The sequence below is a fragment of the Curcuma longa genome, chromosome 1 (genome assembly GCF_044706935.1).
Source record: "Curcuma longa cultivar G26 ecotype Majalengka, Jawa Barat chromosome 1, ITB_CL_G26_1.1, whole genome shotgun sequence".
Lineage (NCBI taxonomy): Eukaryota > Viridiplantae > Streptophyta > Magnoliopsida > Zingiberales > Zingiberaceae > Curcuma > Curcuma longa.
The window spans coordinates 19,368,971-19,394,486 of record NC_133861.1 but is presented as its reverse complement, the minus strand read 5'-3'; the positions used below and the strand labels follow the sequence as shown (position 1 = coordinate 19,394,486).

The following is a 25,516-nucleotide window of genomic DNA, read 5'->3' as shown; positions in this document are numbered from 1 at the left end:
ATATGGAAAATAACATGCATCATAAGTTTGCCGGGAGTTGCCAAGATGAGATCTCTTTTCATACCTATGTTTTTATGATTCCCAAATAATATAAAGTGATGAAATGATATAGTAAAACGAAATAAAATAAATGATATGAAATAATAAAAAATAGGTATATTGCATTAGAGATTTTTTTACCATATATAGAAAGAGAAGTATAAATGAATACTTTGTGGAGAAAGTTCAAAGGACACATCTTAATAAAAGATATCATTGTAATCATTATATCCTTCGTGTTGATGACTGTTGTATCTCCTTTGCATGCATCAAAAAGTCGAGAGATCGATAATTCAAGAAGTCGGACAGTTAATAACTTGGAAGGTTGAGAAGTCAATAATTTAGGAGGTCGAATTGAGTCAGCCAATCGAATTGACTCGATCGGTCAGAGATTATAATATTTATTTTGATTAAATTTAAATAATTGTTCATACAGTGGACCAATAATCGATCCGACCTAGCGAGTCAATAGATCAATGACCAAATCACATTTGAATCCGACCTAGCGAGTCAATAGATCAATGACCAAATCACATTTGAATGGCCAAATCACAATAACATTCAGCCTGACTCCTATTACTCGGTCCACTTTCACTTGGCCTAGCCTCAAAAGGCCCTTAGTTGGCTCAGCCCTATGGCTATACACTTAACTGTTTCGCTCACTCGGCCACACACATCGGCCACTCAGTCATACGCCTCGGCCGCTCGACTATGCGCTTGATCAACTAAGCTATATGTTCAATCTTTTTGGCCATTCGACCTCGTTCTTGGCCTCGATCAGCCCAGCCTCTCAATCTCGCATGCAGTCTCGACTCTGATCGGCTCGGGCACTCGATCTTGGTTACTTAGCCCCACATTCAATCAGCTCAGCCATTCAGTCTGGTTCTCGATCGGCCTGACCACCCAGTCTCGGCCTCGATCGGCTCGACCACTCTACCACTCAGTAGCTCAACCTCTGCAGTCATTCAGCCTCACTCGGTCTCCGCCAATCCAACCTCTATAGTCATTCAGCCTCACTCGACCTCCGCCAATCCAACCTCTACAGTCACTCAGTCTCACTCGACCTCTTCTACTCTAACCTCCTTGGTCTCTCGGTCTCTGCAAACTCAGTCAGTCTCCTTCGACTCTCTTTCGCACTAAGAGACAACCAAGTGTACGAGCTCTGCCAAAGGATTAGGACTTACTAGGTTTCCAGGCCTAGTCCCCTAGATCTCCTCGCATTTGTACCTACAACCGAAAGATGAGAATAATCAGCTCTGTTAAACCGTAGGGTGGTTAGGAATCAGCAGAGATTGTTCCCCTTAATGATTTATTACCAGCTCACTTGTCAGTAATTTACAGAATTTGTCTCTCTAAGACACTGCAGCGATCTGCGGTAATGACAGAAGGAATGCTCACTTCGATGACTATATAAGCTCTCCACAGGTACGAAGAAGTCTCTCTCAATTCCATTCAAATACTTCTTCTTCTTCCCTTCTTCATTGCTCTTAGTGGTTTGCTGGGAATCATCGGCGCCTCGCTAACTAATCCCTTTGCTCAGTTCTTTCTCCTCAGGTTATTTTATCGGTGAGATCAACGAAGATTGAGGTGGCATATCCTTGACTGATGACTTAATCGTCTACAACATCCAGTCGGAACACCTGCCTTGATCGAATCCTAAAGCATAGCACATGATCTTACGTTGATCCAATTCTACCACATGACCCTACATTGATTGAGTCATGCCACGTGGCCCTGTCAACTCCACGGCATCAGTCGACAGCTTTTTCTGTTATCATTACATAGGCCTTTGCAAATGTAGTTTGGACAAATTGTGCAAGAGGTTATTGTATAAAGGGTAAATCATATTAATCAATTTAATATGTCAAATAGTCAATTCATAATTGGCTTGGATTTAACATAATCTATCAACTATTTAGTCAACTAATAAAAAACAGAATCTATTCCTTTTCACTATCAATTAATTGTTCAATATTTAGCACTTTTAAATAAGTATTTAACATAATTAATTAACTATTTAATCAATTGATGAAGAACAAAATTATTTTGCCCGATATCAAACACTTTTGAGAAGTATTTAATTTAATCAGTCAATTAATAATTAAATAAAATTATTATGTTCAGCATTGTTTATTTTCATATTTTATAAATGCTATTGATTTACTCTCTACTTATATGAGAATTTCTGCTAATAAAGAAGAAATGAGAATAGCTAAAACTTATTAAAATAAAATAAAGATAAAATTATTCATTTCAACGACGGTTTAGAAAATATGAACATAAAGAATGATGATAAAATTATAGAGATGTTTAAAAAATCAATTAAAGTGTTAAGATAAAATAAAATGTTGGCAATTCCAAATCCATTAAACCTTCGCGGCAATTGCTCATGCGACGCTTTTCTTTTTCTCCAAATCTTGGTGCTCCACCTCTTCTTCCCTCGTCTCTCTCTCATCGCCGCCACCTGTTCGACGAAATCTCGCACCTAAATTCCTCTCCGACATGCCCCGACAAAGTCACCGCCGCACTATTCAGCCCCATCCAAGCCATCAGGGACCGACTCCGGTCGGAGGCCTCCCTCGACCCCGGCGCCGTCGCTGCCTCACTCAAGCACTGCCGAGGCCGGGAGGGCCTCCAGCTTCACGGCCTTGTTCTTTCCTCCGGTCTCGACGCCCACACCATCGTCTCCAACTCCCTTATGAACGTGTACTCTAAGTCTGGCGCCACCGACCTCGCGCGCAAGGTGTTCGACGGAATGCCCCGTCCCGATGTCGTCTCCTGGAACACTTACCTCTCCGGCATAGCTTCCAGCACCGAAGCCCTCGACTTCTTTGCGCTCATGCGTCGAACAGGCGTGCCTCCCGATGGTGTCACCTTCACTGTGGCCCTCACCGCATCGGCGAACCTGCTTGATCCGGAACCTGCCCGGCAGCTGCACTCCCTCGTCCTTAAATCTGGCTTCGGTCCCGACCTCATTGTCGGGAACGCGGTCATCACTTCTTATGCCAGGGCAGGCCATTCCGTGGAAGCCCACATGATGTTCGACGAAATGCCATTAAGAGATTCGGTCACCTGGAATTCGCTGCTTTGTGGCCTCACTCAAGACGGCAGAGGTGGAGCTGAAGCCATTGAATTGTTCCTAGAAATGGTGAGGGACGAAGGCGTTCGGCCTGATCGTATCTCACTTGCCACTGTGATCTCTGCGTGTGGCCAAGAGGGAAAAATTGACTTCGGATGTCAAGTCCATGGCTTTGCGACTAAGGTTGGCGTTGAGGCCCATGTATCAGTCTCCAATCTGCTCATGTCAATGTACTACAAGCATGGGGATGTTAGCTCTGCGAAGAAGGTGTTCGATAATATGATGCAAAGGGATGCCATTTCGTGGACGACCATGATCTCTATTGATCCAGACAATGCAATTCATCTCTTTAATGCTATGAGGCTTCAAGATGTGCAACCAAATGATGTTACTTTTGTTGCACTAATTTTTGCTGTTAACGATCAATTGTTGAGAGAAGGACAAATGATTCATGGAGTCGGCTTTAAGCTTGGAATTGCTGAGGAGTTGAATGTTTCCAACAGTCTCATAACTATGTACGCCAAACTGAAGTTGATGGCCGATGCAAGGAAGGTGTTTGACGCAATACATTGTAAGGAGATTGTGTCTTGGAATGCTTTAGTTTCTGGATATGCTCAAAATGGGCAATTTGAAGATGCTCTGGCGGTGTTTTCCTCCTTGATCTTACATTGCATGCCAAATCAGTACACATTCGGGAGCATCTTGAGTGCAATAACTGCAACTGAAATGATTTCCTTGACTCATGGCCAGTGCTTCCATGCCCACATTCTCAAGTTGGGTCTTAATGCAAATCCCTATGTTTCTGTTGCTCTCATTGACTTGTATGGCAAGCGTGGAAGCATTGATGAGTCTAGGAGAGCTTTCGAAGAGGCTCCTCTCAAGAGTCTGATAACTTGGACAGCGATCATCTCTGCACACTCAAAACATGGAAACTATGAAGAGGTGATGAGCCTCTTTGAAAGCCTTAAGCGAATGGGCATTCATCCTGATCACATCACATTCCTTGCAGTCCTTGTTGCATGTTGCTGCAAAGGGAAGGTTGATATGGGGCGCAAGGTGTTCGACTCAATGGTGGATGAATTTGGGATTGAACCATGGCAAGAGCACTATGCTTGCATGGTGGACATGTTGGGGAAGGCTGGGAGGCTAGAAGAAGCAGAAGAGTTCCTGCAACGAGCACCAATGCCACTTGGGATATCAGCATTACAGAGCCTGTTAGGGGCATGCCGTGTGCACAGAAATGCTGAGATGGGGAGCAGGATGGCAGAGGCACTGATGAAAGTAGAACCCACCGAATCCGGTGCCTATGTGCTGATGGCGAACATTTACGCAGAAAAGGGAGAGTGGGAAAATGTAGCTAAGTTAAGAAGGGGAATGAGGCAGAGGGGAGTGAGGAAAGAGATTGGATTCAGCTGGGTGGATGTTGGCTCTGGAGAATCCCTCCACATGCATAGATTTTCCTCTGGCGATAAGACTCATCCTCTTGCTGAAGAAATACACTCAATGGCTGAGAGTTTGGGAATGGAGATTAGTTTTAAAAAAGAGGATTCAGACATGGGCTTCTATTTGGCAGCCACAAACTGAGTGAATGAGTGTTAACGAAAATTTGGACCTTGACCTCCATTTCAGAGTTGCCAAATTAGGCACACAGTTTGAGATATTGAAAATCCTAGCAAATGTTGGCCCCGGGCAGGGTTCAGTAGTGCAGCTAAAAATGCTAACCAGAAAAGATTACAGTATATTTCAGATCGAATTTAGTAAACCTATTAATTCATTTCTTTACAACACACCAAAATAGAACTGCAAGAATGAGATTCAACGTCCAAAAGCTTTAAGACAGGTTTACTGCTGATAATTAACATACTAATCATCGACCAACGGTGTTCTGTAAATAAGCAAACAAAAGGATACGCTACCGAATTAGAAACAAAAGATTAACTCAGTAAACTATTGCCTTGCAGTGAAGCACATGCATTAGTGTACTATCACCTACGTTAAAGAAATTTGCTCAATGTTCAATCCCATCCGGTTGGAATGATTTGCACATTACCAAGATCAGCTTGAGGCAATTCATAATTGACACCTATAATACTGTCATCTTTGCCTGCATTAGCACTGTAACTTTGCGCAGCATCAGCAATGCCAACAGCAGGATATGCACTGTAACTTTGTGATTCATAATTCTCTCCAGCAGCATCACTACCACCCAAACTATAACCATATCTTTGATAATCATATGAATTACCTGCTGAATTGCTACAGTACCTTTTGTAATCATAATTGTCACGGTTCAAATTCTTATCTCCATATGGAGTAGAATACTGACTTCCACTTGTTGAACCCTTCCGATAGTCTATGCTGCCAAACCTTGATACACCTGTTCGAAGGGCACCCTTGCCAGAATATGGTGATGCCATATCAGCATAGTTGCGGAGCCAATCTGCGACCTCTTGCTTGGTTTCATCCATGCATTCAGCCAGTGCCTTTGCCAAAGGCTGGTTTGCATCGCTGAAGAATGCAGTAGCCAAACCGGCCTTCCCAGCACGCCCAGTCCTCCCAATTCGATGGACATAAGAATCAATGCCCTTGGGTAAATCATAGTTTATTACATGTGAAACATGAGGGACATCAAGTCCTCGTGCCGCAACATCAGTCGCCACCATGATTGGCGTTCTACCACTTTTGAACGCCCTCAAAGCTCTCTCTCTTTCCTTGTACATATCAAAATAAAAACATGACAGCTTGGTAAGTAAGGCGTTAGTCCTATCTTAGAGGAAAAATAGAAGAAAATAAATGGATATGAAGTACGAGGATAAATTTGAATTCGTAACAAAATTTTATAATTGCCATAACGTATTTAACAGATTAATATATAATTACTTTCATTAAAGAAGGATTTAAAAAAAAAAAAAACAAAGTTTTGGAGGTAACATTATCTTTGGTTTTAGTAATTAATATTTACATTTTCTATAAAAAAATACCATTTGATGAAAATATTCATGTGATTAGAAGTACAGTGGTAAATTTGAGTCCATAACATACTTTTATAATTTCCATAAAGTATTTTACAGAAAAAAAGTTACTTGAATTTAATAAGGAAAATTAAGAAAAGAAAGATCAAGAGCACCCTTTTATTAAATGTCAACAAGTGACCTTTTGATAAAAATAGATTCAAGTCAATAGAAGTACAAGGTTAAAATTAAATTCATAAAACATACTTTTATAATTTCCATCAAGTATTTCATAGAAATAAATAATAATAATTACTTCAATTTAATAAGCTTAATTTCGAAAATACAAAGATTTAGAACAGCCATTTAATAAAAATAGAGGCGTTACCTTTTCATAAAAAATATAAAAAAAGAAGCCTTTGATTAAAAAAGAATTCAAAAGGGAACATCATTTACATTTTGGACAAAAAGTTTAGAGAGAAATTAGCTTAGCCATCCTATCTAGCTAATAAATTATAATAAAAATTATAACCAATATATTTTCATTCGTTCATTAGTTAAGCAGAGTATGCAACAAACTAACAAAGCCAAAGTAAGAGAATAAAAGAACATGACCCTGGCAACCAAAATCTGGAATTTCACAATAGAAAAGAATTTCCAACTTACTAATTGAGTTTTATCACCATGAATAGATGTTGCTTGAAAACCATTTCTAGAAAGCCAGCTCTCCAAGTTATCAGCTGCTCTTTTAGTTTCCACAAATACTAAGGTCAAATCATGCTACAAGAAACAAAAAAATGTTACACAAAAAGATTTTTACACATATATGCAAAGAAAGACTGCAACAAACAATCTTCATCCAAATTCAGTTAAACAAGTGACAAAGGAGAAGCCAAACCGTCAATTATATGCACAGCAACAATTTAAGGGATATGATTGCATTGGATCGCAATGAATCAGAAAATAAACATGAATGTTCTTACAATTATCATCATTTTGGCATCACAAGAAAGATTTCTTGAAGGAAATATAAAATCTCTTAAACTATGCTCAAAAACCAGATGACTATGCAATATTATTTGTCTTTAAAAACTCACAGCCAAGACAAATACGACAATTGTTAACAGAACTCAATCAATATACCTTTTTATAACTTCCACAATCTCTTTGTGCACGGAGAAGATTCATTAAGTAATCTCTTTTCTTCATATCAGGTACATATTCAACTCTTTGAGAGATTAAACCTGTGCTAGACCCAACCCTTCCCACAGACAAAAAAATGTAGTTGGACAGGAAGTCTGAAGCCAATCGCTGTAGCAACCACAATATAAAACCAATAAGACACGTTCACAATTTAAAAAAAAAACATGATTTTGTCATTAATGCTTCTCAAAGTGTTTCATCAATAGAAACTGTTCCATTTCAAGCCACTCATTCTGGCCATGTAAAAGTAAAGTGAATGCTCCATTCCAAGCATCCACCAATACATTTAAAATGCAGCGTTAGTTTAATACTATGACCTATACAACATAATACTTACGTCGATGGATTACTGAGTGATTCAAACACAAACCTGAATCTCCTGGGGGAAGGTCGCACTAAAGAGCATTGTTTGTCTTCTACCTGGAGGAGGCATGCCCATCTGCTCCACTATTCTCCTAATCTGTGGCTCAAAACCCATATCCAGCATTCTATCTGCTTCATCAAGTGCTAAATATCTGATGTCTCGAAGAGAAATTATTGCTCTCTCTAATAAATCCATCAAACGACCAGGTGTTGCGACTAAAATTTCGACACCTCGCTCTAAAGAACGCAGCTGTTAGTGCCACAAGAACACCAAAAATAAAAGAGCGATTAAACAGCGCATATTCTGTTAAAAGAAAAATAAAATAAAAGACAGCCGTTTTGTGCTTAGTTTAGTAGTTGCGAGATACAGATCATTGATAATAACAATAAAAGATTTCTCCAACAATAAACCTGTTGCGAAATTGGAGCTCCACCATAGGCAACGACTGCTCTGACACCTGTTTGATATGCAAACTTCTTGGCTTCTTCATAAATCTACAGCGTGAAGGGAACAACATGTCGAAGGGACAACCGTTGGAATATGAAATAAAGAAAAATAGTTGTTCAAGTGAGACCAAGCAGAGCATCAAACCTGATTTGCTAACTCCCTGGTTGGGGAAAGAAGAAGAGCAACAGGAAAAGCACTGTTACAGTGGGGTGGATCAGTCAGCGGCAGCGGTGGCTGCTTCATTATGCCACAGATGATCGGGAAACAAAATGCAGCGGTCTTCCCCGACCCTGTCTGCGCACAGGCCATCAGGTCCCTCCCTGCAATCAAGATGGGCATGGCGTGTCGCTGCACCGGAGTAGGCTTCGTGTACCTACACCGCTCGATATTTCTCTGCAAGACACCGCCCAAATGGATCTCCGCGAAGCTTGCAGCAGGAGGCGGCACATCGCTCCCGCTGGCCTCCACTGGAACGTCATCGTAGGAGTCAAAGTTAATCCCGCCGCTACCAGCTGAAGCGTCGGTGATGTCAAAGGGGTTAGGCTCCTCGCGGCGTCCGAAACCATGTCGGTAGGTTCGGCCACCGGGTTCAGAATTGAAGGAGCCGCGGCGCGTTATGTTGGATTCGGAGGGAAAGGTGGTCGGACCGCTAGGGCGATCGTCACGGCGGCGGAGATGAGGAGGGAGGTAGGTCGAGCGGGTCGGTCGAGGCCCAGACATCGCCGGTGATAATGGTGGAGAAGGTTCAAGTGCTCGGCACCGCCGCTGCTGAACCTTGCGAAAACCGCTCCTCGTGTTGGAGATCGAGGCGAGCAAAAGGTCGGCCGGCGATGTGACGGAGGCAGACGGGGTGGGGGGAGAGAGAGAGAGAGAGAGAGGAGGAAGAGCAAGAAGAGTAGTGAACGAGTGAAGTAGTGGGCAGCCAATAAGCCAACCGATCGAGGCTTTCCTTAAAAAGAGAGGGATGTCAAACAGCGAGGGAGAGAGGCAGTACTTTAGTCGGGGCGTTTGCACTGCATGTGCTTTGCGCGTGCCGCCTTGGGAATGAGACAAAACTGAGCCGCGTATCCGAAACGCCACTCGACGGAACAAAGAAACGCGAGTCGATTACAGAAACCAGGAATGCAAACTGAGCAAAATGGTCTGAGCAGAGTTAACGAGTACAAACATTTAATTGGTCGAACAATAATAAATCTTCCCAGTTGAAGGAACAAAAAAATAGATAAAGAAAACTGGTACAAACATTTAACTTTTTTCTCGATCTATTTTTGCCATGCCCCTAATAAGTTGATAATTTTATTCAATTAACTCAAAACGAGTTAACAAGTCGAGTGCACGAGTGGGAATCGGGATTTGTAGCAAGAGAACGCAAAACGACAGTGTAAAGGATTTTAGAGAATTGTAAAGGATAAAAATTAATAATAGGTACTTTTGATTTATAATAATTTTTTATTCCATGTTCTCAAATAAATTTACTCTTGCTAAGTGAGAGAGTTGAACCGAACCGTCACTTCATGATTAATCGATATAAATTAAATACCACAAGCAAGCAGTCGTTCAACATGAAATGGACTGATACGAGTCACAAATACACATTGTACAGTGTCCTCGTTCATATATATATATATATAATTTTGTCATCTACACAAAAAGGAGAAATAAAAGCGGAAGGGGAACCTTAACGATCACTGCAAACATCAGCCTTCAACAATACACTAACCAAGCAATTTATACTATGAGAATAAACAGACATAAATAACTAAAACATACGTAGATCCTTGATCTCCAAATGGGAAGAAACAATATCTGAGCCTGGGAGGAAAGGATCGTCAGCAATTAACACCACACTGTCCCATTTGGACAGCCTTTTGCGTGGGAGAAGTGAACGGATCGATATGAACCCACAGCAACGAGAAGATGGAAGCAAGCAGAATGGACCAGACAATAACAATGGTAGGGGTTCTGTTCTGCCGCCCCATGAGACCTTTGAGGAAAGGATACAGATGTGCAATCACCCAGAATGCGAAGAAAAGCCTTCCAAACAAAGGGCCCCATGACTGGTACCCGCTGTTGACCGCATAGGATACGCCGGCAACGATCCCTACCATGTTGATGACCAAGACAGTGGTTGGGGGGACAAGGAGACTTGTCCACTTGAAGACGTAGAGCTCAGCAAAATCTCCATCATCATCAGAGGCCTTTGATGTGACAGTAAAGCTTGTGTCTATCCCTGCCAACACCTTGAGCAAACCCTGGAAGACGGCAAACAAATGGGCGGATGTGCCACCGATAACCCAGAACTGCTCATTTCTCCACCAGTCCTCGATCCCAACACCACTCCACCTGAGCTCGAGAATACCCGTGGCAAAAATAGAAATGAAGAGCAGAATGAACCACATTCCTGCGTAATTGCTTATCTGCAAAAGCCATAGACGAATCAAAATACAAAGAGCTCAGCAATCCAAAAGAGGATGACTGAAATTAAGAAAATATCTGACAATTTTTTGCAATAGATTCAAGGAAATGTCACTTAAAGGTCAAAAAGGCATAACTGCTAACTCTGCTAAACTTGGACAGACAATCGCACACAAGGTTTCAAACAAGAAGAAACACTTCTTCGTTAACCAATGCAGAAAACATTTGCTAAGAGAATATACATCACAGAGGAAATACTTGCAGGCAATAATTTACTTTTTCATAGGTCTAAATAAAAATTCCAAAAAAAATAAATAAAAGAAACCAAAACAACAATGTGCCAGCATGAAATCAAAAGAGAATATGAGGCTTAAAGCAAAGAGCTAACCTCTGGAATAATGAATTTTCCTGTTAGAAGGCAAATGGCAGGAAGAACACAGTAGGCAATCAGTGGGATAGAAGTGATTGGATAAACTATGGTATTGATGTATGCCAGCCTTTCCAAAAGCTTCAACCTTCCACTGTAACCATACCATATAGGACAATGCCTACTTAGCAGAATTTCCACTGATCCCAAGGCCCATCGAAGCACTTGGTTAAGACGATCAGAAAGATTGATTGGAGCAGAACCCTTAAATGCAGGACGAGGCGGCATGCAATATATGGAAATCCATCCACGAGCATGCATCTTAAACCCAGTAAGAATATCCTCAGTAACTGAGCCGTATATCCAGCCAATCTGGATGCATGTGCACAAATGCATTTAAGCAATTTCTTTTTAACATAGAACAAAATAATACCAAGAGGTGAGGTGCCATACTAACCTCTTTTCCCCATTCAGTTTTGTCTTCAAAGCCACAGCTAATAACATGTATGGCCTCCTTTAGAAGAGATGCCGGATCGGTGGATGGTGGTATGCCTCCCTGCTCCATGAAAGTGCTGGCAATGAAAATTGGTGACTGACCAAATCGCTTTTCCAAACTCCTCTGGGACATAAGCAGTGACCTCTCATCCTCATAGCCTTAAAGATGCAAACAAAGAAGACAGCTCAAGTTTCAGTGTAGTAGATGATGGAGACAATGAAAAGAGTCTGTAACAAGCAAGGATTAAATAGTAGAAACAGGATCTCTTGGATTAGCAGTGTCATGCAAATTAAAGTTCGTATATTGTGTGCCCCTCTGGAACACAATAATCATGATTATGCCTGGAAAACAAAACTATGCATACTAGATGTGATGCAATGCCCCAATACCATATTGAAAAAGAGATAAAAAATAATTAACAAAAAAAACAGCCTACACTCAATTTACACGAATTTTAAAAAGAACAAAGCAGCAATAATCACCCAGACAAAGTCAAAACTTGATCATCAAAGTGAGGATGTGCTCAGTAATAATTTGCAAATACACAAATATCACAGGATCTCCAATGTAAAGGTAGTGTTATCATAAAATAATATGCTCTTAATGAATTTATAAGGAACAAAAAAGTATATAACTATGATAACAAAAACTACTACAGTAAAAACAGGGAAGGTGGGTTGTGACAGAGAGAAAGGAGAGAAAAGGGGGACATAAAAGTAGGCAAAATGTCTGATGCAGAATGGAAAAAAGTTGCAACGACATCTCCATATTTGATTGTGGTGAAGTGTTTGTTTTGTAATAAGGAAAAAATAAAGCCAAAACATGCCATGACAACCTTATATAAAAAAATATGCCCTATTCCAAGCTCAAGAAGTAGGATTCTTGCTATTCAAACAATGTTCTCATCCACGTTCTATACTTAATGCTTGACTATTCTCTCAATCTAACAATCTTCTGAAAAATGGATTTTACGTGCTAGCATATAGTTCCTCATCTATAACATAAAACACAGAAATAAAAGGATAAATAATTTACTACCTTCTATGCCTTCTTCCACATCTTCCATATTGAAGATGGGAACTGAAGATTCAGTTCTCTTCATAGCTCTTTTCTTGCTATCGATATAGCTCTTATCCCCACCCTTCTGTTTCTTTCTTGAACCACAACAACTCTTGAACACAATATTCGGCTCTAGATCAGCCTCGGTCAATACAGGATCATAGCCATACAAAGCCTGCCTGTTGAAACAACACCCTGTTCCCACATAGACAGGACCTTGGATGCCATCCAAACCTTTCAAGTTGATCTGTGAAACATTATGATAGTAAGGGGTTTTTTTTTTGTTTGTTATGTAAGTGCATTTGGAAATTGCTATATTTCTTACATCAAAAAACACAATATTGCGATTGGCATATCGATCGTGCAAGTCAATGCCATCGAACCGTTGAGGGAACTGCACATAGCATGTCTTCCTTCCAAACGCAGGATCCATCATAAAGCACATTGCTTCCCGAAGAGCTTTGCTATTGTTGAAGTAGTGATCACAATCCACATTCAGAAGGTAGGCGCCATTGGTTAAGACAGCAGATACCCGAATCTAAACAGAAAACAAAAACAGAGGTTGACCCAAGAATCAACATCATGTAGCTGATAAAGGCAGAAAACATATGGTAAATATACAAGCAAAGGATGAAGGATACAAACCAAGGCATTCATTGCACCGGCCTTTTTATGATGCTGGAAACCTGGTCTCTTCTCACGGGAAACATATACAAGCCGAGGTAACTCATTGCCATCAGTATCAAGCCCTCCACTATGTCCTAGAAAGACCTACATTCGACCAACAAGTGATATAAAGAAGCAGATGTAAAACAACAGAATGCACAGTGAAATAATATGAACCTGTATCATGCCAGGATGATCTCTTGGATTATTTCCAGGCCACGGAGTTCCATCTTGCATTGTCCAACCTTCTTCTGGAGTTTTCTGTGCTTTTGCAACAAGAGCATTTATGCGAACCTTATATTCCTCATATTCTCTCTGAAATGAAATGGTCCATATATTAGCACATCTGATAGCCGCAAGCCCAAAGGATACGAGCAAGTATTTCACATTCTTACCTTCATTGCTCTCCGTTCTTTCACAAAAGAAGGTTGGATTTTATCTTTCAGATAATCGATCTTTTGGGCAAAATAAAACTCTGGGGCCCTGGGTTCAATGTTATGCTTCTTGCAAAAAGGTACCCACTTCCTTGCAAATTCAGCAGTCTCCGATAGGGCTTCAAAAGTAAGCATTGCTGACCCATCGTCAGAAACATAGCATGAAACTTTGTCAACAGGATAATCCACAGCTAGAATGGACAAAACTGTGTTGGCAGTAACTAGAGGAGGTTCTTTCAGAGGATCGACTGTACTGACAAACACATCAATAGGGGCTAACTGTGACGGTTCACCGTCTCTATCATATCTACAAGTGTGTATTTTCAGAAATAAGTTATAAAACAAGTGAGTAGAATATCATGCTTAGTAGATGAGAACATTGTACCAATAACTGACCTCAATGCAAGCCTCTCAAGATAAGTCTCACGGTTGATTGGGTACCATTTTGGAAATTGATCAAGAAGCCATGACAAAGCAAACCAAATCTCGCAAATGACCGAGGTTAGCCACAGAGGATAAGCATCATGTACTGGATGAGTTACACGATATTGGAAGAAGAAACATAAAATGATAAGCCGAAGTATGATAACCACGCGATAGAGGTTTAGTTGGTTTGAAGGAATTGGCACTATGCGGCTCAGAGGCAGACGAGCATCATCAGCCCTATAAAAATGCAACCCCTTTTGTGTATTAGTTCTATGAGAATTTAAAGTTTTAGGGAATTGTAAATTGAAAAAAAAAAATTGAAGCATAATAAGAAAATGCAAATCCATGTGAGTTCAAGTCCATTGGAAGGAAAATAATACAAACACTAAGATTGTAGCTTATATAAAAATATCTCATTTAGGAACTGAGAATAAAAAAAATAGAACAAATGCAAGTCCATACATTTGTAGATCTTCACCATTTGAACCAGTTCCTTCCATATCTCCTTTTCCATCATTGTATTTGTTAGTCATTTGCATCATGTTTTTGTCCTGCTTAAGCTTCCAACCTTCAACTCTTTCTTTCCAATCAATACTTCCAAGTCCATAAGAATTCAAGTCTTTCGAAGGATCCACAATCCTTACAGGAACTGCAAAGTAACCCGATAAGAACCAAGCCGCTGAAGAGCTAAAACAAACCAGTCTTTCAGTTAACAGCATTGCATATGATAATAGGATTATATATTACCTGGCATGCTGGGATCCACATATCCTGATGATGGGCTTCGAATAGAATGACGATCAGGTGTTGCATCAGGTAGTTCACCAGAAATCTAGAAAATTGGTAATGAAGGTAAGCCTAAGCAGAAGGTTGGCCAACAATTATCATCTTATTATCAGGATTTGCAGATAGAATTTGCAGTTACGAAGAATATGTAGAGTATAAATATATTTTTGCTAAACAAAACATATTTTGCATGTAATAAAATGAGTTAATTTTTTCCAAGAAAAATAAACTAACCAATGTAAACCCATAATTATCTGATTTTGGTGGATTAGAAAGGCCATAGAAGGATGTACACTAGGAAATAATTGAAAAACAGATTTTAGTATATTCTGAAGCCATGAACATCGGTACACAACGAAGGAAAGACAAGAAGAGACAAAAAGGTTTCGAGTTATTGACCGTTGATGGAATATATAATCAAGTTCAAAAGAATACAAGTATATTAAAGGTTATTCTTCCTTGAGATGAGGTGTGCCTTTATTCAAAGGGCAAAACTCAATGGAGTGAAACTAGTACTATGAATTAATAGAACAAGATTTAGACTGGAAGAGGTCCTAATAGCATTATTCCCTTAATGAAGGCTAAATATAGGTGATCAAGCCAAACACTCTTGCAAGTTGTATTGCTGGATTCCTCATCTTATGTAGCCTAAAAGAGATTCCAAAGAGTGCTAATGATGTTTGTATATACAAAATAATACTTAGTGTAACTACAAAAGGGAAAAAGATCAACATGTAGTAAAGGATAGATGGAATCTTTTAACATAGATCTCTCTATAGTTCTGTTTCATGGTTCTTATCTTGCTTACCATGGCAGCATCCGTTGTGATCTACCCATAGAATTTAGGTATACAGCTTATTTGTTGTTCAACAACATTGAAGTATATATTCTAAGTTTGCATTGTCTATATCTGTCCATCAACTGTCAGTCAACCTAAGACACTAAAGAATTATCATTGTTCTACCTGTGGCCCACTGGTCAAACGTGGAATACGGTGTTGAGGTTCATGTCTAGAAGATGAAGATAAATCAACATCTTCTCCCTGCCATTTGCTTCCCACCTTGGAATTGCCATGCCTGTAATTGAACTCGTTGTCCAGATCATCAACATCTTCCTCTTCCTCATCTCCCTCAACCCGAGGACTACCTGATATCATGAAACACATTAGATCTATAATCCAGTGCCAGTGATAAATTTTACATGTAAAACAAGAAAGCAGATTGATAAAATTTCAACAAAAGAAAAGGCTAGTGAGAAATCATGTTTACCCTTAAGCATGCATATCTAACAAAAGTCTTAAAAGAAAATTATCAGAACTATCGAGGTTACCTTTGTGTCTCTTGTACCGAGTCTTGCATTGGGGGCATGATTTATTTCCTTCTTTCCTCTCATATTCATAACAAGCTCGGCAAACTGGGAAGGCACACTCATTACAAGCAACAAATAGATCCCCTGTGGCTGAGAGCCCAACTGTATCACCACAAATCTGACATTCTTGACCATTGAAGTTCTTCACCATCTTTGGCTGCATTGATGACAAACACAAGGAGTAAAGAACAAGGCACTGGAAATATGAAAATGGTTGGAATGAGCAATTGTGAGTAGACAATAATCAGAAACAATGTGTATGGATTCATTGTTGTGAACATGAAGAGAGATCAAGCAAAAAAAGAGGAGAATTAGAAGCTACTTCAAAATTCTAGGTAGGCTTTTCATCCAACTAAAAAAAATGGAAGCTATCTCAAGATATGGTCATGGTTTAAAGTTCAAACAGCTAATATTTCAGTAAAATGATAAATAAAACCACACTAAATGTAGCTCAGAAACCAAAACTCATATACAGTCCAAGTTCCCATATTAATACTCCCTGATGAAAGATCTTATGAAATATTGCCCACGAGCATAGAGTGCAAGCAGAAATTAATATAAGTATAATACAGTTCTATGCAAGTGAAAAAGGAGAGAGAAGCATTTTTCCAATTTCAAGATATAAACATCTTGGCACAATGAGCCAGGGAGACTATGAGGCCTAAACTATCAGAAGATGGAAGGCTACTACGAGATCTAATTTATTAAGCAAATAGGGAGGCAGAACCAGTGAAAGTGAAATATAATGGATTTGTTCAAGGTCTGTCTTGATCTAGCTTTTCTCAATCATGCATATTGAAAAATGTTACACAAACTAAGATTATTTAAAAGGACTATTAGAAAATTTCAACAGGAATAAGCCAATAGCACAGATAAATGTCTCGAGTTTAACAATAGTTCTGGCAGGCAGTAACGTTGGTAGCGAACTCAAACTGTAACATAATTTTTCTCAACACTTACATTTGGTGATAACATTAGATGATCAACGATTTTACAGGCCGAATTCTTTCAAGAACTATAGTGAAACACTTAAGGTAGTCAACATCAACCTAAGTTCATAGTGAAATTCAACAGCATGAAACCCAGAATAGACATTGAAACAAAAAAAGGACCAAAATCTAAATTTTCCCCTAAAATTAGCAACTAAAGTGACGCAATAAGATCGATTTCACCAGCACATGTGGAATCCTTTTATCAATCAACGAATTGGAGAAATCGATCATGAACATGAACTGAAGTCAACCCACTACCGACTTCAGTCCACCGCTAGATCCGGGACATCAAACGACTAAAATGCCACTTATTCCATTAAAATCCGACAGAAAACAAGTAAAATATCGTATCCGGGAGACCAAGAATCAGAATCAAGAGGGACACCCACCCCAGAATCGCCTTCGTGGCGGATCATCACGAACTCGTTCCGCTTGTGCGACCCCGCAACCATTCCGGCATTGGCTTCCATTGCTCCCGCAAATCTCTCCAAAGATCCAACTTTTTCCCCGGCTTCCTCGCTCAAATCTCACCAAAACATGAGAGACAAAGAGGGAGACAAAGGGAGCGAGATCGGGGCAGCCTCTGCTTCCGATCGGAGCCGAAGAAGCACCACCGACGAAGGCTGAGGACTCAATCACCACCTGACCTGATGCTATCTCCCATCCAATGAACCCAGTGTTACCTCTTCTTCTCTTTCCTGTCTCTTTTAATACAACGCGCAAGGAAGCTCTAAAGTTAATTTAATTACTAAATTATTACCTCCACAATGGATTTAAATAAAAATTTATTTAGACCCTAATATTTAATGCTATACTATTTATAGTAATTAGAAGTGTAATAACAACCGTGGCATACAAAACATGGGGGACATTTTAAAAAAACTAAACTCTTGGACTTAAATAAAAAAATCCAAAAATAATTAAAAACACTAATATTTTAATTAATTCGGCCATGGAAAATAAGAGCGACGAGCTACCGGTCGTCCAACAGCGACTTCTCAGTGACGGCGTGGAGAATATCTCAACGCCGAACGAAGACCGTCCGATGGATAGTGCACGGAATTTAGAAACGTCAGATTAAGGGGAGACGTTGCGGGGTCGACATCGTTGGGGCGGTACACAGGCTGTCGGTGGCGTGGAGAGCTCGGTTGACCGGCTACTGCCCGTGGCGGAGAGAAGCAGTTGTTGGGTGGGTGTGCGTTTTGTGTCGGTGCGGTATTGGCGTAGGATGAGCTGTCACGGTCCGGAGCACGAGCTATTAATTGGTTGCTTGTTTGCCTTTTTGATCTATGGAAAATATTTTAAATTAATTTTTGGAATATATATATATTTATTTATTTATTTATTTATTTGAATCGCTGAAAATTTGCATTTCAAATGAGGCATAACGCAACTGTTTGTTAAGGAGGAAAATTAAATCACGTTTCCCATGATTAAAAAGCTGTTTATTGCCCTGGGCTTCTGTGCCGATCAGATCCTCCGATCGCTCCTCCAATAATTAATCAGATTTAAGGTTTGAGTCTAGGTTATAAAGAAATTTTTTCTTTTATTGGATGACAGACTTGGATGGGCTGCCATAAGTGCTTTTCAATTTATTTTGATGGCTAATAAAAAAAATTTTACGGATTAAATTGATTACTTATTCATAACTAATTAATTTTTACGGATCAAAATTAAAAATTTTTTGATGGATTAAATTTTTTCTTTAATCGGATGACAGACTTGGATGAGCATTCAGAACTAATTAAATCGTAAGAATTTGATACATATATTAATAAAAAAAACTATTCATTTCGTCATTATTAGGTGGTTTTACAATCATTTCTTTATAATAATCAAACCAGAGTAGTCCCAATTATAATTGAAACTATCACCAAATAATATTCAAATTAAAAAATAGATATATTCATATTTACTTTGGTTCATTAAAAAAAAGATAAGTAATATTGATAATTTAAATTTTAAATAACTGATAATCTAATTTGAGCTCTTAATTTCCTCTACCCATTCCAATTGAAGCACCATTTTTGAGGGAGATCCTACTTCGCTTATAACTGAAATATACACACATATCCACACAAATATAATTACAAAAGATGTCATAATATTTTTCGTTAAATGATGATCAAATTAATACTATTCCATTTCTGGTATAATTACATTCGAAATTAATTGATTAATTGATCATTTACTGAATAATGATTTATTATTAATCTGTCGAGGCGTCAGGATCGACGCTACTGGCGCTAGTCGATGCCCTCCTGCTGCCAGTAGTGTTCTTTAGTATCTGCATAAAATCTATCCATTAGCTTAATGTTGACTGTCAAGCAATATACTAAGCATGGATTATATACAAAATTACTCTGGAATTGTTTGAAAAACAGCGAATGACACGAAGTGGACACAAACTAAAAGCTAATTGTGAAATCAAATTCGCATGCTTTATAAAAAAAAGGATTAGATTTGAAAATTCTAAAACAAAAGGATAATTCAAATTTATACTTTTATGTGCATCAAGTATTTTAGCATGAGTTTTGAAAGTTATGCTAAATAATTTGTTTAATTTATATAGTTCATGAATACATATACTCAAATTTATTTACACATCCAAGAGTTGAAGATCTAAAGGTTCTGAACTTAATGTTGTGACTATCTTAGAATTTAGTTATTAAAATAAACCTTGCGACCTTGGAAGGTATCAAAGTAGTGTGTGTTATAAGTTTTGGACTTTGGAGTGAGCTTAAGATAAAGTGTAAGAGTGTAATATACATCTAGATGAATGAGAAGTAAATCGATTGTCTAAAAGAAGACAAACCATGCTTCGAGCTTACTAAACAAGAAAGAACGCGTTTAAGACCATTAATAATAACATCACTTGAATATTTTTCTCTGGACCCTTTTCGAGGATAAAAATAATCTTTGAATTGTATTTCTTTTTCGAGTTATCGAACATAAACTTTGTTTAAATTGTAAGCTGTTTGCTGGATTAGAAGAAGCATGAGCAAACTAATTAATTAATCGTAAGTTATAACAAACTAGCTTGACATTTTAAATAGAGTGCTACATAACAAGGCAACTTTCAAAAAAATGACGTACTTGTCGTAGCATGGTGTTCTCATTCTGCAACGTGGACAGCCTCTCCTCCAGCTCCGAGTTCCTGCTCTCTAGCTCCTTCACCTTCGCCTCCAACTCGCTCAAGTACGCCTTCTTCCTCTCCCTCGCTTGTTGAGCCGACACTCGATTTCTCAACAGTCTTCATCAGAATAAATTAAATATATTGAACACCGATTTATTTAATTTTGTTGCTAATTTTTTATGATCGATTAGTTATAAAACCTTTTGAGGCGTTTGTGCTCTTTTTCGGCGGCGTTCCTCCCCTTCCTCGTCACCAGCTGTTGTCCGGCATGGCCGGCCGAGGACGGAGCGCGGTCTGCGATGACTTCGGCCGAACCGGATCCTTGCCCGGAATTTGATGAGCCGGCCAGCTCGACCAGTCCGAATTCTGGCACCCGCCGTATGTCTTCATCGCTCTCCATTCCTTCCCATGATTATTACTCGATCGATCAAGACGGAGATTTTAAAAAGAAACAAATATAACATCTATAAATTAAATCACCTTCTTTGATGTCCATCTGGGGAGCAGAGCTGGAAGATCTCTCGCTGCTCGAAGGGAGGGAGCTTGTCGCTTGTTCTTGAAACATTTTAATTTGTTCGAATAAGAATTGAGCAGACCGATATCAGCAGCGGCCGCCGCCGTTTCTAGATCTTCATCGCGCGTAAAGGAATGAGAGAGGTTTAGGTTCTCGAGACGCGGTGGTGGATCGCCGTTGGATGGGGAGGGATCGGTTGGCCATCGGCCGACGAGCGTGGACGTGGGCGGAGCCATGCAGGGGGGAGGGAATCCAAAGGCGAAGAGGAAGGGAGCGTGGGGAGTGGTGGAGCATCGGATCGGGGGATGATCGTGTGGTGGAGGCGGAAGCGACGCTGGCGCGGCAAGTTTTTATTTTGGAGACGATGCGGATTTGGATGGCCATGGATTCGACTTCGAACATAGCCTTTGGGTTATCATGACGATGCGGACCGTTCGATGTGGACGAACATTTACCGTTTGTAAGCGCATTCGTAACGCGCTGTTAATCGGGCGTTAATAACAGACGTGGAGGAGCGAAGGAAGAATGTGGAAGAGTGAGAGAGGAGTGAGATAGGAGTGAAGTATTAAACGCGTTCAGAGTTCTGAACATGTTAATAGGTAGGCCCGTGCTTTTTATTTTTATTTTTTTAATGTTAACGCGTTCGTAGAAGCTGCATAGTGTGAGTGGTGGTCGACCACCATATGATGATCGACCACTGATCGACCACCACTCAACTACGTGTTTTAGTGGACCCAATCGACCACTGGTTAAAGGCGTTATAACGCCATGAACGTTGCGGATGCTCTAAATCGGTATATAACTTACTTATTGCAAAAACAGACGATAAGAAGAACAAGCCTGCTAATTGAACACGATGCCTTCCATATTATGCAACTTGACAAAATACCGTGATGTTTGCTTCCAAGCAAGGACAGGAAAGTATGGTAAAAATCTTGAATATCTTTCCCTTGTTTACTTTTGTCAAATTATAAAAATGAAAGAGTAGAGCTCAAAATCATGATCGCCAAGAACCGGATAGACATGGTCTCCTCTCAGTTGCACGGTTCTTCCACCAACAATTTGACAGGCTTTCTAAGAATGATGGCAACCATCATCCTCCAGAAAGTTGCACCTAGTCCTAATAATAAGTCATCTTACCCTACGGATGTGAACTCAAAGGATAAGGACCAAAATTTAAATCCCAATAGGGATGGTTTTGAAAATTAACCTCTAATTATGTATAAAATATATTTCAGATTCACGTATAAACGAACTTGAACGATAACTATCTACCTTTAAAATTAATAGAACAAAATCTAAATACCTGAATTATTAAAAAAACAATCATCTTGCACTACTTGATTGTTGTCACTTGTCACATGACAATTGGGTAATATTTTTAAGACAGAAGAATCAGAGCTCAAAAAATCTAATTAAATAGGTGCAACAACTGAAAAAGGTCTGAGCAACGAATTCATGATTATTACTATTCAACGAAACAAATGAATGACTAGTTATTTACAATAGGTTGATGTGGAAGATTCAGTCATGGCTTATTTGCCACTCAATGATAGTTGGCACTTAATGCCATGGAATCACTAAGTCTCTTATGATGCAAAGAAGAGTCATTCGAGGATGCGGTGCGTCTATGAGCTGCTCCAGAATTCGTCATCTCCACGAAATATTCACTACCAGTAGCAGCTTCAACTCCCCCAAAAGTAACACACCAAAATTAGAATGTAAGTGACAACCCTCAAATCATGAACCAAGAAATTCCTTTCTTTACAAAACTATGCCATGGCCATTTAAAAGAATTTGAAAATATGTAACAGAAACAATTTCATTCATCTATGTTTTCTACTATAAAGAACAAATGGATGGATTTCTGTTTGAAATTTCAATGGTCCTGATCTCCTCCTGCCCATCCACATATGGTCATGGACTCGAATATAAACTTCAATACCGAAGTCCATATCTCAGAAATAATCAGTTTTCATATAGAGATGATATAAATAATGCCTAAATTTGTGGACTAAATCATCCCGATACTATGGTGTATTTCAATCCTTTAGTGATCAAATCAAATATTGATTACTAAGTTTTCAAATAATCAAATGTAGATCATTAACATCATTGTCGTGGTTGCTAGCTATTGCATATAGCCAAAGAAGGAAAGGACTTTTCTCAAGTTTGTAAGCAAACTTCAACAATGGGTATAACTTAAATTTCATTGTAAAAGCAAACCTTACCATTGGATCTCCCAGTTCTAAAGCTGCTTATCAACCTGCATACATGCATTTCCATGCTCCTCTCAATAGTTGTTCAGCCATTCTGTAATGTAACAGAGGCAATGACTCCATGTTATCTCCTAAAGTTGCCCATCCATACTTAAAATTGCTTAAATAAATGTTACAAGAATGAGATAACAGAGAGAATTTCATTGAAAAAAACAGAATTATGCGACTTTATATGATTCAATTATTAATTGGCAACAACACCTCTACTACAGACCACCATGTCCAATGCAGGTTTAGAAAAAAAACGTTGATGTAACCTAAAATACTCTACCAGCAATTACTGTATGCACTGTAGTAATTCATTTTGGAAATTTTGATTTTCTACAAGTTTAAAGGGCAGCTCAGTGCACAAAGTTCCAGCCAACACAGGGAATTTCTACATGTTTATTGACTTTAAATTATACAATCATTTAAGAAAAGATAAACAAATGGTAGAGTGAATACACAACATGATGTAGCACAAGCAGTTCATCAAATTGTAACTAGTCAAATTATGGCTGAATGAGTAAGAAAATAAGCAAGGAAAAAAAAAGAATATGCCATGACTTCTCTTCTATTCATATAGGAATAGTATCTTGTGGTTAAAATACCCATTGGAGAAGATGAGAGAAGCTAAAGAAGTTTAGAGTGATATAAGGAAGAAAGATAAGTATTTGTTGCCACTTGGTGAAGATGAATGGTAATACTCGTCAAAGAAGATAAAAAATGCAAAGCAAGTTTAAAACAATATAAGGAAGAAATATAAGTACTCACTGCCTCTTGATGAAGATGAATGGCCAACAGGCCATTATAGAACATTGGAGTCACTACTGCCAACTATGTTGCCTTGCACTGGTGACGAATAAAGAAGCAAAGAAGCAAAGTGCCTAATGACACATTCACTGTAAGAATTTCAATTTTCTCGGTTCAAGTGCGATCAAAGTTAGTGCTTTGAGGAAGGTGAAATCATTTTTAAAATAGCTTAGGCATGGATGAGAAAATGCTCAAGAAATTGCTCATATTGGGCCCTTGTGGATCTGCCTCTTCCTCCCTTGTTGCCAAGTTGAAACATGATGGCTCAAACGGCTAAATCTTCATTCTACAAGGCTGACTACTTGTACTTCCTATGCATTTTCTTTATTCTGCTCTTTCCTTCATTATTTTGCAATTCAGGTTGTTAGGTTTATGAGCATAAGATTCCAATATGTGACTATATAAACCAGGTTATGATCCCCAGAAACATACTAACAAAGACAATGTTGTTCCACTCAAAAAGAAAGATGCCCTAGAAACAAACTTACAAAGACAATGTTATTCCACTCAAAAAGAAAGAAACCCTAGAAACAAACTAACAAAAACATTGTTATTCTTCTAAAAAAAGAAACGAAGAGTAACAAATAACGAACACAAAGAATCAGAAGTCTATTCATTGATTATGGAAATATAGGTTAAGAAAATGTAAAACTCTCTTATTCACCAACTAAACAAGTCATAACACAGCACGCATAGTGATGAACGAAAACCCTAAGATAGAAGGTCCGGCAAAAGCTTACCGTGACTGAAGCGACCCTAGTTCCCCTCGACCCTGAGCGTCGAATCTTGCCAACGCTCCATGGCGACAGCACCAAATCCGCCAGAGTTCCTCGAGCAAGGGAATCCGTCGTCTCTCCCGTGCGCGTTGGTGCACGCGTCACCATAGGGGCAGCAGCCGGTGGAGATGAACTCGAGGCACAACCGTGTCTTGTAGAAGGAAGGAGGGTGAGCATCGGAGACTCTACGCTTCTTAGGCAGCGGAGGCTCCATGGAGGAGGAAGACAAACCGTGTCTTGCAGAAGGAAGGAGGGGGAGCATCGGAGATTCTACGCTTCTTAGGCGGCGTAGGTTCCATGGAGGAGGAAGAACAAAGAGACAAGACAAGGACGAAGAAGCGAGAGATCGGCTGCGGGCGAGTCGAAGGCAAGAAGAGGAAGAGGAGGGAAGGGGAGGGTTCAGAGTAAACCAAAATTTACAATTTATTGAATTCTATTTCTTTTCTCAATTTGGCCTATTTACTTATACTTTTGGTTTTAATCCAAGTCCCTTTCCCACGTATCAACATTTTTTTTCGATTAAAAACTCTATCAATTTTTTTATTGATAAAACTATATTAATTTCTAGTTAATAATTCTTTTCAAGATTGGAACAAGTAATTAAGTCAGTTTTCCATTAGATATGTAATTTTTCAAGAAGGTAAAAACTTCTATTCGAATGTTCTTTGGAAGTCGGAGATAACTTGACTCGCCTCTACAAAATCTATCTATTTATTTACTTTAAACAAAAATAATTTGGGGTGCAATTCTTTTGCTTTCTAATTTGTCCTTGCATTCACTGTAAATATGTATGAATATGCCTAAGTATGCATCCTGGATATGTTTAACACAGTTTACTTTGCCTTGTTCAATCCTATTCGTACCCCATTTTAACCCTTTTAAACAAAGGCTTATTTAATCATTTGTTCTTTATCTCAACATGTGGTT

At 39.2% G+C, this 25,516-nt stretch overlaps 4 protein-coding genes across 4 annotated transcripts; 1 reads left to right on the top strand and 3 right to left on the bottom strand.

Moving 5' to 3' along the window:
• Window positions 1–2,428: 2,428 nt before the first annotated feature.
• Window positions 2,429–4,839, top strand: LOC141846753 (pentatricopeptide repeat-containing protein At4g32430, mitochondrial). The gene has a single exon (XM_074734797.1). It carries the CDS (start codon window positions 2,429–2,431, stop codon window positions 4,700–4,702), a length of 2,274 nt encoding a protein of 757 aa, XP_074590898.1. The 3' UTR covers window positions 4,703–4,839.
• A 134-nt stretch (window positions 4,840–4,973) lies between these two features.
• On the bottom strand, window positions 4,974–8,868 carry LOC141842363 (DEAD-box ATP-dependent RNA helicase 52B-like). Its single transcript, XM_074730577.1, has 6 exons — window positions 8,228–8,868; window positions 8,047–8,130; window positions 7,643–7,885; window positions 7,213–7,380; window positions 6,736–6,849; window positions 4,974–5,829 (listed from the first exon to the last, which is right to left on the bottom strand). Exons 1-6 carry the CDS (start codon window positions 8,801–8,803, stop codon window positions 5,134–5,136), a joined length of 1,881 nt encoding a protein of 626 aa, XP_074586678.1. The 5' UTR covers window positions 8,804–8,868; the 3' UTR covers window positions 4,974–5,133.
• Window positions 8,869–9,646: 778 nt separating this feature from the next.
• Window positions 9,647–17,785, bottom strand: LOC141819922 (putative cellulose synthase A catalytic subunit 1 [UDP-forming]). The gene is made up of 14 exons (XM_074707216.1): window positions 17,482–17,785; window positions 16,062–16,257; window positions 15,697–15,878; window positions 14,694–14,778; window positions 14,409–14,595; window positions 13,917–14,183; window positions 13,482–13,827; window positions 13,264–13,401; window positions 13,066–13,191; window positions 12,746–12,958; window positions 12,400–12,667; window positions 11,323–11,519; window positions 10,887–11,237; window positions 9,647–10,500 (listed from the first exon to the last, which is right to left on the bottom strand). The coding sequence occupies exons 1-14, from the start codon at window positions 17,560–17,562 to the stop codon at window positions 9,913–9,915; spliced, it is 3,225 nt and encodes a 1,074-aa protein (XP_074563317.1). The 5' UTR covers window positions 17,563–17,785; the 3' UTR covers window positions 9,647–9,912.
• Window positions 17,786–19,245: 1,460 nt separating this feature from the next.
• Window positions 19,246–20,831, bottom strand: LOC141820216 (transcription factor HY5-like). Its single transcript, XM_074707537.1, has 4 exons — window positions 20,709–20,831; window positions 20,429–20,630; window positions 20,189–20,345; window positions 19,246–19,379 (listed from the first exon to the last, which is right to left on the bottom strand). Exons 1-4 carry the CDS (start codon window positions 20,791–20,793, stop codon window positions 19,302–19,304), a joined length of 522 nt encoding a protein of 173 aa, XP_074563638.1. The 5' UTR covers window positions 20,794–20,831; the 3' UTR covers window positions 19,246–19,301.
• Window positions 20,832–25,516: the final 4,685 nt, after the last annotated feature.